The sequence below is a fragment of the Palaemon carinicauda genome, chromosome 14, assembly GCF_036898095.1.
Source record: "Palaemon carinicauda isolate YSFRI2023 chromosome 14, ASM3689809v2, whole genome shotgun sequence".
NCBI classification, from domain to species: domain Eukaryota; kingdom Metazoa; phylum Arthropoda; class Malacostraca; order Decapoda; family Palaemonidae; genus Palaemon; species Palaemon carinicauda.
In genome coordinates this window covers 123,612,931-123,630,860 of record NC_090738.1, presented here as the reverse complement: position 1 = coordinate 123,630,860, position 17,930 = coordinate 123,612,931, and the positions used below count along the sequence as shown (strand labels likewise).

The window sequence follows — 17,930 nt, the reverse complement described above, 5'->3', positions numbered from 1 at the left end:
CACGGAGGTTGCTATAGCTCTAATTTCGTGCGTCTTAACCTTAAGCAAAGATTGGTCTTCCTCATTCAAGTGGGAATGAGCTTCTCGTATTAAAAATCTGATAAAATATGACAAAGCATTCTTTGACATAGGTAAGGATGGTTTCTTAACCGAACACCATAACGCTTCAGATTTACCTCGTAATGGCTTAGTACGAGCTAAATAGAACTTAAGAGCTCTAACGGGACATAACACTCTTTCCAGTTCGTTGCCTACGATCTCTGATAAGCAAGGAATATCAAAAGATTTAGGCCAAGGACGAGAAGGCAGTTCATTTTTGGCCAGGAAACCAAGTTGAAGAGAACAAGTGGCTTTTTCTGTAGAAAAGCCGATGTTCTTACTGAAGGCATGAAGTTCACTGACTCTTTTAGCCGAGGCCAAGCACACCAGGAAAAGAGTCTTAAGAGTGAGATCCTTCAGGGAGGCTGAATGTAATGGCTCAAACCTGTCTGACATGAGGAACCTTAGGACCACGTCTAAGTTCCATCCAGGAGTAGCCAAACGACGTTCCTTAGAGGTTTCAAAAGACTTAAGGAGATCTTGTAGATCTTTATTGTTGGAAAGATCTAAGCCTCTATGCCGAAAGACCGAAGCCAACATGCTCCTGTAGCACTTGATCGTGGTAGCTGAAAGGGAGCGAACTTTTCTCAGGTGTAAGAGAAAATCAGCGATTTGGGCTACAGAGGTACTGGACGAGGATACAGATGCTGACTTGCACCAGTCTCGGAAGACTTCCCACTTCGACTGGTATACAGTGATACCTCGGTAGTCGAACGACTCTATACTCGAACAATTCGGAGTTCGACCAAAATTTTCGAGAAATTTTTGCTGCGGTGCTCGACCAAAAATTCGGTACTCGACCAGCCGAACACGTGACGACCGCATGGGCTTTGTGATGATCGCGCCATCTCGGCCACTCTCGCTTGTTCGGGAAGCATCAGTTCTCTCGAGAGCGTCACTCAGACAACGCGCGATCAGCATTCGTTGTGATTTAGTGATTTTCAGTGCTTTTAATTGCTTTTTTAGCTTTCATAATGAGTCCCAAGAAAGTAATGAGTGTTAAGGGGAAGGAGAAGAGGAAAACAGTGCGAACAACGATCGAGTTGAAGAAGGAAATTATAGCGAAATATGAGAATGGTGTACGAGTGTCCGATTTAGCGGTAGAATACGGAATGGCGAAGTCGACCATTTCTACGTTTTTAAAGCATAAAGAAATGATTAAGAAGGCGAATGTTGCAACGGGAGTTACGGCGGTAACTAAGCAAAGGCCACAAGTGATTGAGGAGATGGAAAAGTTGCTTTTAATATTTATTAAAGAAAAACAGTTGGCCGGGGAAAGTGTTAGTGAAGCGTTCATTTGTGAAAAAGCGTTGCATATCTATGAAGAATTAGTGAAGAAAAGTCCGAGTACCAGTGAAAGTGATTCATTTACATTTAAAGCGAGCAGGGGTTGGTTTGAAAAGTTTCGTAATAGAACAGGTATTCATCGTGTTACTAGGCATGGGGAGGCAGCTAGTTCGGATCAAATTGCAGCCGATAAATACGTGGGGGAATTCGATCGGTACATAAATGAACAAAATTTGATCGCACAACAAGTCTTTAATTGTGATGAGACTGGGTTATTTTGGAAGAAAATGCCAGCCAATACGTACATTACCAAGGACGAGACGAAGATGCCAGGTCACAAGCCAATGAAAGATAGGCTAACATTGTTGCTGTGTGCAAATGCAAGTGGCGATTGCAAGATCAAACCCTTGTTAGTGTACCACTCGGACAACCCCCGGGTGTTCAAACGAAATAATATTTGTAAAAGTGCACTACCAGTTATGTGGCGCTCGAACACTAAATCTTGGGTCACAAGACAATTCTTTACTGAGTGGATAAACGAAGTGTTTGCCCCCCAGGTTAAGGCTTACCTCATTGAAAAGAGCTTGCCAATGAAATGTCTTCTGGTTATGGACAATGCTCCTGCACATCCTCCAGGTCTCGAGGATGACTTGAAAGAAGAATACAGCTTTATCAAAATCAAATTCTTGCCCCCCAATACTACTCCCATACTCCAGCCCATGGACCAACAGGTCATTTCAAACTTCAAAAAACTCTATACCAAGGCCCTTTTCAGAAAGTGTTTTGAAGTGACCAGTGACACGAAGTTGACCCTAAAGGAATTCTGGAAGGAACACTTCAGCATCCTCAACTCTGTTAACATGATTGACCAAGCTTGGCGAGGTGTGACCTATAGGACATTGAACTCTGCCTGGCGTAAGCTGTGGCCATCATGTGTCACAGAGAGGGAGTTTGAAGGTTTCCAACCAGAGGCGGGTCCAAGCACTGCTACCCCTGTAATTTCTGATGACACTGATGTCGTTGAGGAAATTGTTGTCATGGGCAGGAGTTTGGGGCTTGAGGTCGACAAGGATGATATTGATGAGCTTGTAGAAAGCCATTCTACCGAGTTGACTGTGGAGGAATTGTTGCACCTGCAACAACAACAGCAGCAGGATCTGATTGTGGAGCAGGAATCTTCAGAAGAGGATGAGGTAAGGGAGGATGTTCCAAGTTCTCTCATCAATGAAATTTGTTCCAAGTGGGCAGATGTGCAGGCTTTTGCTGAAAAATACCACCCAGAAATTGCAGTAGCAAACCGGGCAGTGCATATGTTTAATGATAGTGTCATGTATCATTTTCAAAGAATACTGCAGAGGAGGAAGAAACAATTAACAATAGACCAGTTTTTCACAAAAGAAAAGAAAGCTGCTACATCAAAGCCTGTTTCTCCTCCAAAGAAGAGACAAAGAAGAGAAGAAACCCCTGAAATAGATCTGCCCACCCTTTCATTGGAGAGAGAAACAACTCCTGAAGGAGAACTACCCCGCCACATCATGGAAGGGGACTCTCCTTCCAAGCAGTAACCTCCCCCTTCCATCCTCTCCACATCCATCCCTGTATGCCATCGAACCGCTGCTCAAAGGTATGTTCACTACAGTACAGAAAATGGTTTAAAATTGTTTTATTTTAGTACAGTAAATGGTTTAAAATTGTTTTATAGGATTTTCTGACCAATTTCATACACATTTAGATAATTATTGTTGTTTAGGTACACGTTTTATTAATATTTTGGGCCTGTTCGAGTGCTTGGGAACGGAATAGAATATATACCATTATTTCTTATGGGGAAAAAAAATTCGGTACTCGAACAAATCGGAGGTCGAACACGGATCTCGAACGGATTATGGTCGAGTACCGAGGTATCACTGTACTCTAATGGTAGAAGCTCTCCTCGCTCTTGCAATCGCACTGGCTGCCTCCTTCGAAAAGCCTCGAGCTCTAGAGAGTCTTTCGATAGTCTGAAGGCAGTCAGACGAAGAGCGGGGAGGCTTTGGTGTACATTCTTTACGTGGGGCTGACGTAACAGATCTACTCTTAGAGGAAGACTCCTTGGAAAGTCTACCAGCCATCGAAGTACCTCGGTGAACCATTCTCTCGCGGGCCAGAGGGGAGCAACTAACGTCAACCTTGTCCCTTCGTGAGAGGCGAACTTCTGCAGTACCTTGTTGACAATCTTGAATGGTGGGAATGCATATAGGTCCAGATGAGACCAATCTAGAAGAAAAGCGTCTATGTGTATTGCTACTGGGTCTGGGACTGGAGAGCAATAGATTGGAAGTCTCTTGGTCATCGAGGTTGCAAAGAGGTCTATGGTGGGTTGACCCCAAGTCGCCCAAAGACTCTTGCACACGTCCTTGTGGAGGGTCCATTCCGTAGGAATTACCTGACCCCTCCGACTGAGGCAGTCTGCTAAGACGTTCAAGTAGCCCTGGATAAACCTCGTTAACAGGGAGATGCCTCGATCTCTTGACCAAATGAGCAGGTCCCTTGCAATCTCGTACAGCGTCAGGGAGTGGGTGCCTCCTTGCTTGGAAATGTATGCCAAGGCTGTGGTATTGTCGGAGTTGATCTCTACCACTTTGTTTCGAAGGAGACTCTCGAAGTTCATCAAGGCCAGGTGGACTGCCAAAAGCTCCTTGCCGTTGATGTGCATGCTCCTCTGACTTGAGGTCCACAGACCTGAGCATTCCCGACCGTCCAGGGTCGCACCCCAACCCAAATCCGACGCGTCTGAGAATAGTAACGTGGTTTGGGTTCTGAACTGCTAGGGAAAGTCCCTCTCTCAGACTGATATTGTCGTTCCACCAATTCAGGCATGCCTTTACTGGTTCGGAGATCGGGATTGAGACCGTCTCTAACGTCTTGTCCTTTTTCCAGTGAAAAGCTAGATGAAACTGGAGAGGTCGAAGGTGTAGCCTTCCTAGCGAGACAAACTGCTCCAGCGATGATAGAGTTCCTACTAGACTCATCCAATTCCTGACTGAGCATCGTTCTCTCTTCAACATCAGTTGGACTTTGAGCAGGGCTTGCTCTATTCGGGGGGGCAGACGGAAAAGCCCGAAAAACTGGACTGCGAATCTCCATCCCTAAATACAGTATAGTTTGGGATGGAATCAGCTGGGACTTTTCTAGGTTGACCAAAAGTCCCAATTCCTTGGTCAGATCCAATGTCCAATGAAGATCCTGCAGACAGCGATGACTGGACGAGGCTCTGAGAAGCCAGTCGTCCAAGTACAGGGAGGCTCGGATTCCCGATAAATGGAGGAATTTTGCTACATTTCTCATAAGCCTTGTAAACACAAGAGGAGCAGGACTTAGGCCAAAGCACAGGGCCCGAAACTGGTATACCACATTGTTGAAAACAAACCTCAGAAAAGGTTGGGAATCTGGGTGTATGGGGATGTGGAAGTATGCGTCTCTTAGGTCGAGAGAGACCATCCAGTCTCCCTTTCTGACCGCTGCTAAGACTGATTTCGTGGTCTCCATGGTGAACTTTGTCTTTGTAACAAAGACGTTGAGTGCACTGACGTCTAGCACCGGTCTCCAACCTCCTGTCTTCTTCGGAACTAGGAAGAGACGGTTGTAAAACCCCGGTGATTGAAGGTCCGAGACTTTCACCACCGCTCCCTTCTCTAGCAAAAGAGACACTTCTAGGTTTAGGGCTTGTCTCTTTGACTCCTCTCAGTACCTGGGAGAGAGGTCGATGGGGGAAGTCGCTAGAGGAGGTTTGCGTACAAATGGAATTTTGTACCCCTCTCTGAGCAACCTCACAGATTGTTGGTCTGCGCCCCTCTTCTCCCAGGTTTGCCAGAAGTTCTTCAGTCTGGCTCCTACTGCTGTCTGAGGCTGCGGGCAGTCAGACTCTGCCACGTGAGGACTTGGCTCCTCTCTTCTTTCCTCTCTTTCCCTCGGCACGAGTACTTCCCCTGCTGGGAGCTCTGCCACGAAAGGGTGGAATAAATCTGGACGCCGGAGTGTCTATCCTAGGTCTTGCAGAAAAGGATGTCGAAGGAGTCCCTTTGCAAGCAGAGGACGCAACCAAGTCATGGGTGTCCTTCTGCACGAGTGAAGAAGCTATGTCCTTAACCAATTGTTGCGGGAACAAAAACTTTGATAAGGGAGCAAAGAGCAGTTCAGATCTCTGACAGGAAGTAACTCCTGCTGACAGAAAAGAGCAAAGGAACTCTCGCTTCTTTAGGACTCCCGACGTAAAAGAGGAGGAGAGCTCATTGGAACCATCGCGGATGGCTTTATCCATACAGGACATAATCAGTAAGGAGACATCTCTATCAGCCGATGAGATTTTCCTACTTAAGGCTCCCAAACACCAGTCAAGGAAGTTGAAAACTTCAAAGGCTCTGTAAATGCCTTTCAGCAGATGGTCAAGGTCCGAGGAGGACCAACTAATCTTCGAGCGTCTCATGGCTAGGCGGCGGGGAGAGTCTACAAGGCTTGAGAAGTCGCCCTGGGCAGAGGCAGGGACTCCCAAGCCGAGAACTTCTCCCGTGGCATACCAGACGCTCGATCTAGACGAGAGTTTAGACGGAGGGAAGGCAAAGGCCGTCTTCCCCAAACTCCTCTTGGTTTCCAACCAGTCGCCTAAAAGCCGTAAAGCTCTCTTGGAAGAGCGAGAGAGCACAAGTTTTGTAAAGGCTGGCATGTTAGCAGGTACGCCTAGAACAAACTCAGACGGCGGCGAACGAGGAGCAACAGCGACGAAGTGATCGGGAAACAACTCCTTAAAAATTAACATGACTTTCTTAAAGTCCATTGATGGAGGAACTGTTCTGGGTTCGTCTATATCCGAAGGATGATCATCATGCTGAGGGTCAGCAACGTCCTCATCTGAAGGATCCTCATCTGACAACTGCTGAGAAACAAGCAAAGGGGTTGGCAATGCTTGACACGCAGCGTCCACACGCACTGGTGCATTAGTAGCGGACCAGGACGCAACGTCATGTAACTTCTTAACAGTCTGTGAACTGTCAACAACAACAGGTGCGTGAGGACGCTCGGCGTCCACTCGAGACTGTTTTGACTGCCTAGTCTGAGCAGTCAAAACAACTCTAGACTGCGGTGGTTGACGCTCAGCGTCAAAACAAGTCAACTCCGATGGTTGGCGAACGTCCTGAACGTCAACAGGAGCATTAGTAAGTGGCCTAACGTCCAAATGCGGCTGAAAATCAACACGAGACCGCATCGAGTGTGGTTCTAAACAACCTGACTGACATGACTTGGCTACGCCAACGTCAACAGGACGCACAAAGGAATGTTTGGGTGGCTGAAGGCCAGGATCTCGATGAGATAAACGGCTAGGCTCAACGTGAACCTTATCGGCAGAATAGTCTTCCATAAGGGAGGCGAGCTTAGTCTGCATGTCCTGCAGTATAACCCATTTAGGGTCCAAGGGAATGGGTGCGGTAAACGACGGGGTTAACGTCTGAGACGGCACAACCTTGCCTACACCAAGACTTTCTGAGCCTGTGTAACGTTGCTGCTTAGGCGGCGAGCAGTCATCCGATGACTGCAACGGGTCAGAACTGTCCCAATGACTACATCCAGGACGCTGGACCTGTCCTGAAGGGACCGACTTTCGCTTAAGGGGACTAGAAACCTTGCTCCACGGTTTCTTATGCGAAAAGCCTTCGGAAGACGAGGAGAAAATGGGCTCTCTCGTCTTATGGTAGGGGCGATCTTGGTGAGATACGCCTGATACCATAGAAGTAACGTCTGTTCGCTGATCAAGGCCTCTCGAACCCATAAGTCGTACGACATTACTTCTCCCCTGGGCTTGGGAGCTTGCAAGAGGTCTCGGACTAGGTGAACGACAGGCACGAACAGACGAACCCTCGGTCGCAACACTGTTCACAACACTTTGCGCACTAATCACTTTCCCACTATTTTCCGCTGTGGCACTCTGACACTTAAGCTCTTTAACGTCAGCCATGAGTTGATTACGATCAGTTGCTAACGCTTCAACTCTTTCCCCCAAGGCATGAATAGCACGTAACATGTCTTGCATAGATGGTTCCTGAGTGCCAGAAGGGGGGTTAGGTACAACCACTACAGGGGAAGGATTAGGTTCAGGGGCATGTGGAAAGGAAAAATCTACTGACCTAGAGGAACTCCTCCTTACCCTATCTCTCTCTAGCCTACGTGCATACTTATCGTATTCGAGCCAATCGAATTCCGAAAGGCCCACGCATTCCTCACACCGATCTCCCAATTGACAGGTTTTACCCCGACAATTGGAACACACAGTATGTGGGTCGAGAGATGCCTTTGGAAGACGCCTATTACAGTCCCTAGCATTACACTTACGAAATCTAGGTACTTGTGAAGGGTCAGCCATTTTGAATTAGTCAAAGAAAGTCCAAAAAACAATCCAAGTCATCAACAATTAAATCTGTCCAATAAAGAGTTCAAGAGTTTAAGTTGAGGAAAAACACCTGCACTGCGAAAGCTCAAACCAAAATGAAGTACTTCACCAAATATGTTGAGAAAACTCCAGGTTATACAGCGAGTATTGATACGTCTTGTCGTCAAGGTCGACAGAGAAGAATTGAAGGGTTTGTTTACATGCAGGAGTGGTATCTGGCCGATAGTTGGCGCTGGTGGGCACACCCGCAACCTTCATACCGATCGCTCGCGAGTTTTTGAGTGTGTTTTCTGTCGAGCCGCTGAGCAGCAGCTATTATATATTCACCGGCTAAGTTAAATATTTAAAAAAAGTTAGTTGCATTTATGCTGTCTCTCAGTTATCACCTATCTGGCGATACACACATTACATAAGAGTTGAAACTGATATTGTTGTACAAATGAATTCTTAATCCTTAGTAAAATTGGCTTTTTGTCTACTGTTTGGTGTTACAATAAATAATTGTGGCTGCTTCCATCATTTGATGTTATAAAACTATGAATGCTATACAGTACTTTTTCTTTTTCCTCAAGCTAAAGATACGCAAGTTTTTTCTAGTTGAGATTGCAGAAAATATTTATCCAGTATTCACTGGTATGTCTAATCTAACCCCTGAGAAAGGTAAGGTCTGACTGTAGTGGAAACATCATGGACATAGAAAATAGCTATGATAAAGCATTATAAGAACTGAACAGAGCAAAAACTTACCTATGATAAGCACTGAACCTTTTCACATGAATAACAAGATGATGTGGCAATTGAGAAAAGTGGACGGAACGACGAGCTTCATTATGATGAAAACAATGATCACACCAATATTTATTATTGTCACGTAAACATTCCTCTTCACATAATGCAGACATGAACACCTGAGTCTCGCTGACATTCTCATCCTCTGTTGAAAAAGAATCTGTTTTCAAAATCCCCTAAGAGATAAACTTTAAGCATTGGGCGTTCTCTTTTAATAATTGTTTTCTTTTAACAGAGAATCAAGAGAAAAATATTGATGGTTCTCTTTTAATAATTGTTTTCTTTTAACAGAGAATCAAGAGAAAAATATTGATGGTTCTCTTTTAATAATTGTTTTCTTTTAACAGAGAATCAAGAGAAAAATATTGATGGTTCTCTTTTAATAATTGTTTTCTTTTAACAGAGAATCAAAAGAAAAATATTGATGGTTCTCTTCTAATAATTGTTTTCTTTTAACAGAGAATCAAGAGAAAAATATTGATCATGTTGCACTAATAAAGTTACTAGTTACAAGTCATGTTAAGTAGTTTACGACTTTTTTAGCTTTTTTGTAAATGATGGGAAAAATAAATAAAATCTTTAATTGCATAAATTTCAGGAAGACTGTATAATGACTTATTACATTAGCAATGTTATAGGATTACTTATAAAGGGAAATACTGCTTTTTTTAAGGCTAATTCATATCAAGTTGCAAGTCTTGAAACCATTTAGAAACTTAACACGATACATAAAGAGGGTAAAATTTCACATCAAAAGATATTAACAATAAAGGAAAGATACAGTACGGAATTACTGTATGATCATTACTGGCTAGGCTACAACCCTAGTTGGAAAATCAGGAAGCTATAAGGCCAAAGGCTCCAACACAAAAAAATAGCCCAATGAGGAGAAGAAATAAGGAAACAAAGTACCTAAGTAATGAAAAATGTATTTCATAGTTGCCCTTCAAGTTACTGGTGTACAATGTGTTTGCATTTGTCATTACCGTCAATGTGCATGTTATTTCTTGCCAGTTAGTTAAACATTAAATTGAAGAGAAAAATAAGTAACGAGCATAGAAAAAGAATCATATAAATTACTACTCTACAGTATATGAAATAAAATAGAAAGCAACAATGATATTAAAGACAAGTTATTACTTCGGTACAGATAAGGTGCACAATGGAAACAACGACTAAAATCCACATTTCTGATAAATTTAGGAAAAGCTAAAAAAAAGTCAATAGGCAAAAATTAAAAACATCGATGTAGTAGCACATAACCATGGAAAACGTGGATGAACTTTAATTTTTGTACACCCTAAGACATTCTGAAGGTCTGACCCTCTCTTATATCAGTCATTTTCAACTAGTTATCAAAAAATATCATAGAAGGAAGCAGGACATGTTCCTACGGTCTGCTTTATAAAGCCGTGACAGTTGTAGAGTTTGCCCTAAAGGGATGAGATTTTTCAAGTCAAAAAAAAAAAAAAAAAAAAAAAAAGTTTAAAAAACCAAATAGTTTGTGAAATTTAGAACAGTAAACAATACAATTCAATGTTTACATAATAAATGTAGCCATATCAAGGTTTGAAAATGTTTCTGTCTCATAAAAAATCAAAGCAATCAACCCCATTCTATAATACTGTACTGTATGTTTGCGACACTGGTCTAGAACATGTACTATATCATATATGACTGCTCTCACCATACAGTATTTATAATTAACTTTACACATCATGCCGCAAAGAGGAACATAAGACGTGATTATTAGGTGCATTTTATTAAGAAAAACTTGAATACTAAATAAACCTTCACATGCAATTGAAAGAAAAACCTACCATCAAAATCGGCTTTGGTTTTAACAGGTACACACACTTCCAGGAAGCTTTCTTCCCTCCCAGTTACTTTCTCACATTCGTAACAGCAAGTTTCAAGGCACATACGACCAATAAATTTGGACCCTACAACATCTACAGCCTGCAAAATATAGTAAACATTAAACCAAGACAACTTAGCAATAGGTCAATATACTGTAAATTAAAATCTATAGTACTTCAACCATTTTTAGAAGTACATTTTAATTAACATGTAGTTCAAATATATAAAGAAACATTTTTCAAACATATGAAATCCAGATATTCACGATGGGTAAATGCCATTTTGCAAGATAGCTTGACTGACTATTTTTAGAAGTACATTTTAATTAACATGTAATTCAAATATATCAAGAAACATTTTTCAAACAAAAGAAATCCAGATATTCACGATCGGTAAACGCCATTTTGCAAGATAGCTCGACTGACTATCATACCTTACTAGAATCTTCTTCTATAGCCTGTATTCTTTCCGACCTCCTCCGTAACCTCTTAGGTTCAGGACTAGAATCAGATTCCTGTGAGACTGGTGTTGAATCACAATTGGTGGCACTGTCTGGTCTACCTTCCCGCAAGTCCTGCGGCAAGTGGCAAAGTTGATCAAGTAGGCAGTGTAGTAGCTCATGAGCATCTTGCTGTCTGTTACCCTCAAACATTGGGTTAACAACTCTGTCCGAAATAAAATTCACAAAAGGATTACTAACTATGCACTGGTTGTGGCATAAAATACAACATTCATCTATTTGATTTCAATTTCCTTTTACATATCAAGCCATTTCCCAAGGGTAGCAATTAGATCTTTTCACGCAATCTACTCAACTCTTCTTCTAGCACCCATTCTGTGGCCTTTATTTTACATACATCTCGTCCTCCACTATTCATACATGACCATAACATCTAAAAGCACTCTGAACTATCCCTCTACTTATGACCTTCTTATCACTGTTACCTGTCTACTCATTTCTTATTACGCATACCACACACAAATCGACTCCAAACAAATGCATTTTCTATTTTATTCTCATTCAGCATCTGTCCTTTAGTATATGGGCAAATGAAGAGAATTGAGAGTAGTTTTAATGTGTCTATTGCAAATCTTTTTTTATTACAATCTATTTAAAAACTATTCCATCTGTAGAATGAAGTATTTTAGTTTGTGTATTTTTCAAATTGAAAGATTATTCTAACCTTTTCTTTAACACACTCATTATTATGTAAACCTAACCTTTTATAAACATTATATGGCATCTTTTCAGCTGAATTAAAAGATTATCATAATTACCTAAACTATAAATAGGAGTTTGCTGAGAAATTTCTCTATACTGTACATTCCAAACTTGATTTCCATACAGACAATTTTCCTTCCAATCTTTTGACATGTCTTTCTTTTCATCTCATATCCTTCCATCACCTGACAAATACACTTCAAATTACCAGCAAGAACCAATTGCTTCCATTCTTCTCCCATCTACATGAACATTCATTGCTCCATCTACATTATTTTGTTTTACCTTTATAACTTTTCTCCTGTTTATATTTACGCGTTTCTCCACCTACAAAAACATTTAGACTTCTGCTAGTCTTTGCCTTCCCTCTTCTAAACCATATCACTTGCAAACATCAATTAGACACAACGTTTACTGTGCCGTACTTTCCCCGACTTCTCTCGGCCACAGACTAAACATCTTTGTTGCAGCTCCATCTCTAAGCAAACTCAGTCACTCTCCTCACTATACTTTCAAACTAAGGCTTCAATAAGGTCATTCATGATCCCAGATAACTCATAATCAATCAATCAAGGTCATAGGCCCTTTTTAATACTCAGTATCTTTTATACCATACCTCCACACCTACATTGCTTCTATTTAGATGCATACTATGACTTTTGGCCACAGGGACTGGCGCAGGGGAGGCCAATCAGCACCTATGTAAAACTGGGGAAAACCTACAAGTAAATCTTGAAGGGTTTAGACAGCAAGATTGAAAGGTAGGAAGCATGAACGGAGGTAAGGAAGAAGGATAAAAAGTGAGTGCAGATACACAAAAAACACTACAAAGACCCATCAAGTGTGCCTACTGTGAACTGCGAAAATGCAGAGAAGACACTTGACCCCAGCAGGGTTTCTTATTCAAAACGATACCATTCTCCCCTTCTTTCATGTGTTATTTTCTCTATCAAAACCTCCTCATAAGAATGCTTAGGGTTGTGGAGGCCGATGTGGTAACTTCCCTAACTCCTGAACGTTAGACTGGGGTTCGAGTCCCGCTAAAACTTGTTGGTTCCTTTGGGCGCTTGCAACCATACCATCCTTGTGAACTAAGGATGGGGGGTTTGGAGAACCTATAGGTCTATCTGCTGAGTCATCAGCAGCTATTGCCTGGTCCTCCCTGGTCCCAGCTTGGATGGAATGCTGATCATATGGTATATATGGTCAGTCTCTAGGGCATTGTACTGCTTAATAGGGTAATGTCACAGTCCCCTGCCTCTGCCATTCATGAGCAGCCTTTATACCTTAAACTTTTATGCCTTTTATTCCCAACCTTTGCACATATTTATTGTACAGTACACTATGCAGATGAATATATTCAAGGTTTTTCTTTCATTTTCCTATTCAGTGGATGCTTGATAAATTCTTAAATATCCTTTTAGCCTGTATTATTAGAATGCTTGGTAATTACAAAGTTAACAATAATGACAATGGTAATAATAACCTGGTAAAAATAATCTAAAATTAACTAATTTTATTTTGCAAAACCAATGTCTCCAAAATGAAGAGATGTTATGAAATCCTCCCAATTCAATATGCCAGTTTTGAGTCATAGAAGTACCAGCGTACAAGACGTAGGTTGAAGAAGTATTTTAATTCTTTCATTCTACCTTGTTTTGAGTATTGTTCTCCTGTCTGGTCTTCAGCTGCTGATTCGCATCTTAATTTGTTGGACAGAAACATACGGTCTATTAAATTTCTTATTCCAGATCTAGATATTAATCTTTGGCACAGTCGTTCAATTAGTTCATTATGCATGTTGCATAAGATCTTTCATAACTCTGACCATCCTTTACATTCAGATCTTCCTGGAAAAATCCATCCTGTTCGTAATATTAGGCAGGGAGTTAATTCGAATAGCCAAGCCTTCTCCATCATGAGGCTCAATACTACACAGTATTCTAGAAGTTTTATTCCAGCTGTGACCAAGTTCCTTATCGGGTAGTTGAATCAGTAGAACTTCAAAAGTTCAAAGCTGCAACAAATGTTTTTATGTTGAACAGGCTGACATAAGTCTTTTTACAGTTAATATATGACATATCTGTTTTAACATTGTTCCCATCATTTATTTATTTCCTTTCCCCACTGGGCTATTTTTCCCTATTGGAGCCCTTGGGCTTATAGCATCTTGCTTTTCCAACTAAGATTGTAGCTTGGCTAGTAATAATAATAATAACTGGTATAGTATTTAATTGAAATTTTTTAAGGCACTAAAGATTTGTTTCTTTCTTTCTCTAAAGAGAGTGTTACAAGGATTTTGGATGTCTCAAAGACTTTCTAGTCCATCCGCAGAGACTCCATTTGCTCTTTGGTAGGGCGATTTAGTTTAAACATTTAGACTTCCTATGACCTTGTCTAACTTATTCTTGACCTCGTTTACTGTGTTACTGTTTACATCTGCTCGAAGTTTATTCCAAGTATTTACTATTTTGTATGTAAAGAATTTGCCACACTGAGAGATGTATCTTTTCAATTCAAGTTTTTATCCGTTACCTCTGGACTGATTTGTGACAAGCATGAATAGATTGTTGTAATATACATCTGTTATTCCTTTAAGAATTTTGAATGTGTCTATTAACCCTTTTACCCCCACCATAAGGTTAAATTTCGAGCACATTTTGCTATATAATTTTTTTAAATTGCTCTAACAAGCTTAATTTTTGTCCTAGAGAGGTCAGGTTGGTCTCATTCTTTTGGAAAATGCCTGAAGTTTCTCGTAAAATTATCAAAAATATATAAAAATATGTAATTAACAGTGTTTTGCAAGAACGTACCAGTACGTCCTTTGGGGGTGAAAGGGTTAACTGTCCCCTTAGTCGTCGAGTTTGTAGAGCAAATAAGTTCAAACATTCCATCCTCCATCTATATCCAAATTGCCTTAGAGTTGAAACTAGTTTGGTGGCTTTAGGTACTGCTTCCACTCTATCTATATCCTTCTGAATACTTGGGGCCCAGAATTGTACTCCGTATTCTAGATAGGGTCTTACTAGTGATGTTTACAGCTGTAATACAGTGTCTTTCTATATTTGAATTGTCTCTATGTAACCTTTTAGCTTTTGTGCTTTCTTTTCACATTTTATGCTGTTTGGTGAACTTCAAATTCTTCCTGATAATAATACTGAGATCTTCCTTCTGGTCCATACTCTTTACAATTCCCACAATTGAAAGGCATTTGCCATTTTCCGGATTCTCCTCGCTTCAAAGAGTCCTCTCTTAAGGCTTCTACGTCTTCTGAGTTGCAGCATTTATGCCTAGTTTAGTATCATCAGCAAATTTGACTATTCTATTAATTAATCCTAAATCTATGTACATCAGAAATAGCAATGGTCCAAGGATAGATCATCGAGGTACTCCGCTAGCAAGAGCTGCCCACTCTGAAGCTTCTCCACTGATTACAACTCTGTTGCCTGTTTGTTAGCCAATCTTCGATCCATTCAACTGGCTCGTCAATGATGCCTAGTGCTCTAATTTTGACCATTAATCTTTTGAGGAAAGGCTTTTGAAAGTCTAGTTATATGATGTCTATTGCCCTGCTTTTGTCATAAATGCTAAACATGCGGAAAAATTCCAAAAGATTTGCCACACATGATATGCCTTGTCTAAAACCATGCTGGCTGTCTATCAGAAGATTGCTTTTCTCCATAAGTTCACTATTGAATCTATTATAATTGATTTGAAATTTTGCAAGCCACTGAAGTTAGGACACACAGGTCTGTAGTTGCCAGGTTCTTCGTTTGGTCCCTTCTTGTAGATTGGAGGAACATTGCCTAATATTCATCCTTATGATAGCTTATGTATGGATCGGAGTTGTGGAGAATGAAAGTGATGGAGAGACAGAAATTGAATGTGTTTGAGATGAAGTGTCTAAGGAGTATGGCTGGTGTATCTCGAGTAGATAGGGTTAAGAACAAAGTGGTGAGAGTGAGAATGGGTGTAAGAAATGAGTTAGCAGCTAGAGTGGCTATGAATGTGTTGAGGTGGTTTGGCCATGTTGAGAGAATGGAAAATGGCTGTCTGCTAAAGAAGGTGATGAATGCAAGAGTTGATGGGAGAAGTACAAGAGAAAGGCCAAGGTTTGGGTGGATGGATGGAGTGAAGGAAGCTCTGGGTGATAGGAGGATATATGTGAGAGAGGCAAGAGAGCATGCTAGAAATAGGAATGAATGGTGAGCGATTGTGACGCAGTTCCGGTAGGCTCTGCTGCTTCCTCCGATGCCTTAGATGACCGTGGAGGTAGCAGCAGTAGGGGATTCAGTGTTATGAAGCTTCATCTGTGGTGGATAACGGGGGAGGGTGGGCTGTGGCACCCTAGCAGTACCAGCTGAACTCAGTTGAGTCCCTTGTTAGGCTGGGAGGAACGTAGAGAGTAGAGATCCCCTTTTTTGTTTTGTTTCATTTGTTGATGTCGGCTACCCCTCAAAATTGGGGGAAGTGCCTTGGTATATGTATGTATGTATGATAGCTTTCTTTTGTTGGCTGTCTTTTTGGAACATTTTGTAAAAGTGTGGGGTTATCTCTTCTAGGTCTATGATCTCTCTTGGATAAATATTCTCTGGACCTGGTGCCTTAAAATACAGTTGCGAAATATGTATTCATCAGTTCTGCTTTTTCCAAATCATTTGTTATAAGGTCTCTTAATAGGCTAGTTGTTTTTGATTGGTCTTCTACTGTTTACATATGCAAAAAAAATTCTTGACTAGCAAAAGCCACTCTTTTCTCTTCACTGATCTTGGCCTTTTTAACTAGTTTATTTACTTTTCAGCTTAACTTCTTGCGATCGGAAATTTCATGAATTGAAGGCCGTGGACCCACTGATTTATGTTTCCCGTTTCTACTCATTGCATTGTCTATTTCTCTGTTGAACCACTTAGGTTGTAGAGTTCCATTTGGTAAAATTTTTTTATGCGGTATACATTTAGCCTTTTTTTCTTTATATATTTGTACAAATGAATCCCATTGTGTATACCTGAAATCTAACTATTTTGATAAAATGAACATGATATTCACAAACACACTGCTCCAAACACAGAACCAATAGCAAGTTTTATGAGCTCTCTGCATCAAAGGACCTACATGACACCACTAAGCAGTCATCATCTCGGAAGCCTGTACGATACCCCACCACATCTTATTCCATCTTCAGCAGAATACAACCGCTGTGTATAAACAATACAGGTCAAAATTATGGCAACGATATACATACATACATATACCAAGGCCCTTCCCTCAATTTTGGGGGGTAGCCGACATCAACAAAGAAACAAAAACAAAAAGGGGACCTCTACTCTCTACGTTCCTCCCAGCCTAACAAGGGACTCAACCGAGTTCAGCTGGTACTGCTAGGGTGTCACAGCCCACCCTCCCACATTATCCACCACAGATGAAGCTTCATAATGCTGAATCCCCTACTGCTGCTACTTCAATTTGGCAAAGATATGCAAGGAATAAAAAGCATCTTCATGAGTTTGGAGTGGTAACCTTCCCATATCTCCTATTATAGAACATAGTATAAAATTCCTCAATAAGCCTTAAAATTGTTGTCTAGAAGAACAAGTTGCTATTATCAGTTAGAATTGCAATAAAGCTGCAACCAAAACCAATGGGCATCTGGTTTTAAACATAAGTTTTGGGAAATTTAAGTTTCCTAATTGAAATTTACAAGTTATTAAAATGGCCAAGTTTAATTAAGTATAATTTGAAGGAGCTTACACTGCCTAAAAATTGGTTCAAGAATATTTAACAAAAAAGAAAAAATCAATAAGACCACATTCAAGCTTCACCTGACAATCATCATTTACGAACATAATAGAAAATAATATGCAGCTTCAATTCTTTACAAATAGTTTATACAATTATACAAACATACTGTACACACAATCTGTAGTTACCTTAAAGCTTCTAAAAAATCATAGGGATGAAAGGCTGGTATCCTTTTGTTGTCCGAGACATTTCTTTCCTCTTTCCCTAAACTAACAAATACACTATGGAGTTCCGACAAAAACTGAATACGTTGGTCCAATGTACCATCACTTTGGTTCCTGCGAACACAAGTCAAAGAATAAGTAAGCTGGCAAAACTGAAACCTCTCTCTATTATTTCAAAATGTTTGAACTATCTCATCTTAACCTGGATGGTATTCAACACTCCCAGAAGTATATTAAAAAAAATTTAGTTCAAAAGTAAAAGAAATACCTGCATAATTCATTCATT

General features: G+C 40.8%; 1 protein-coding gene across 3 annotated transcripts in view; it reads right to left on the bottom strand.

Moving 5' to 3' along the window:
• The window catches only part of LOC137653725 (ubiquitin carboxyl-terminal hydrolase 46-like), a 48,633-nt gene that overhangs the window by 17,161 nt on the left and 13,542 nt on the right, over nt 1-17,930 (bottom strand). For all 3 annotated transcript variants that reach the window (XM_068387332.1, XM_068387334.1, XM_068387333.1), the window contains 4 exons: nt 17,609-17,758; nt 10,890-11,121; nt 10,417-10,555; nt 8,555-8,741 (listed from right to left, as the gene is read on the bottom strand). In XM_068387332.1, coding sequence (XP_068243433.1) covers nt 8,555-8,741; nt 10,417-10,555; nt 10,890-11,121; nt 17,609-17,758 — 708 coding nt within the window. The remainder of the gene's footprint in view (nt 1-8,554; nt 8,742-10,416; nt 10,556-10,889; nt 11,122-17,608; nt 17,759-17,930) is intronic.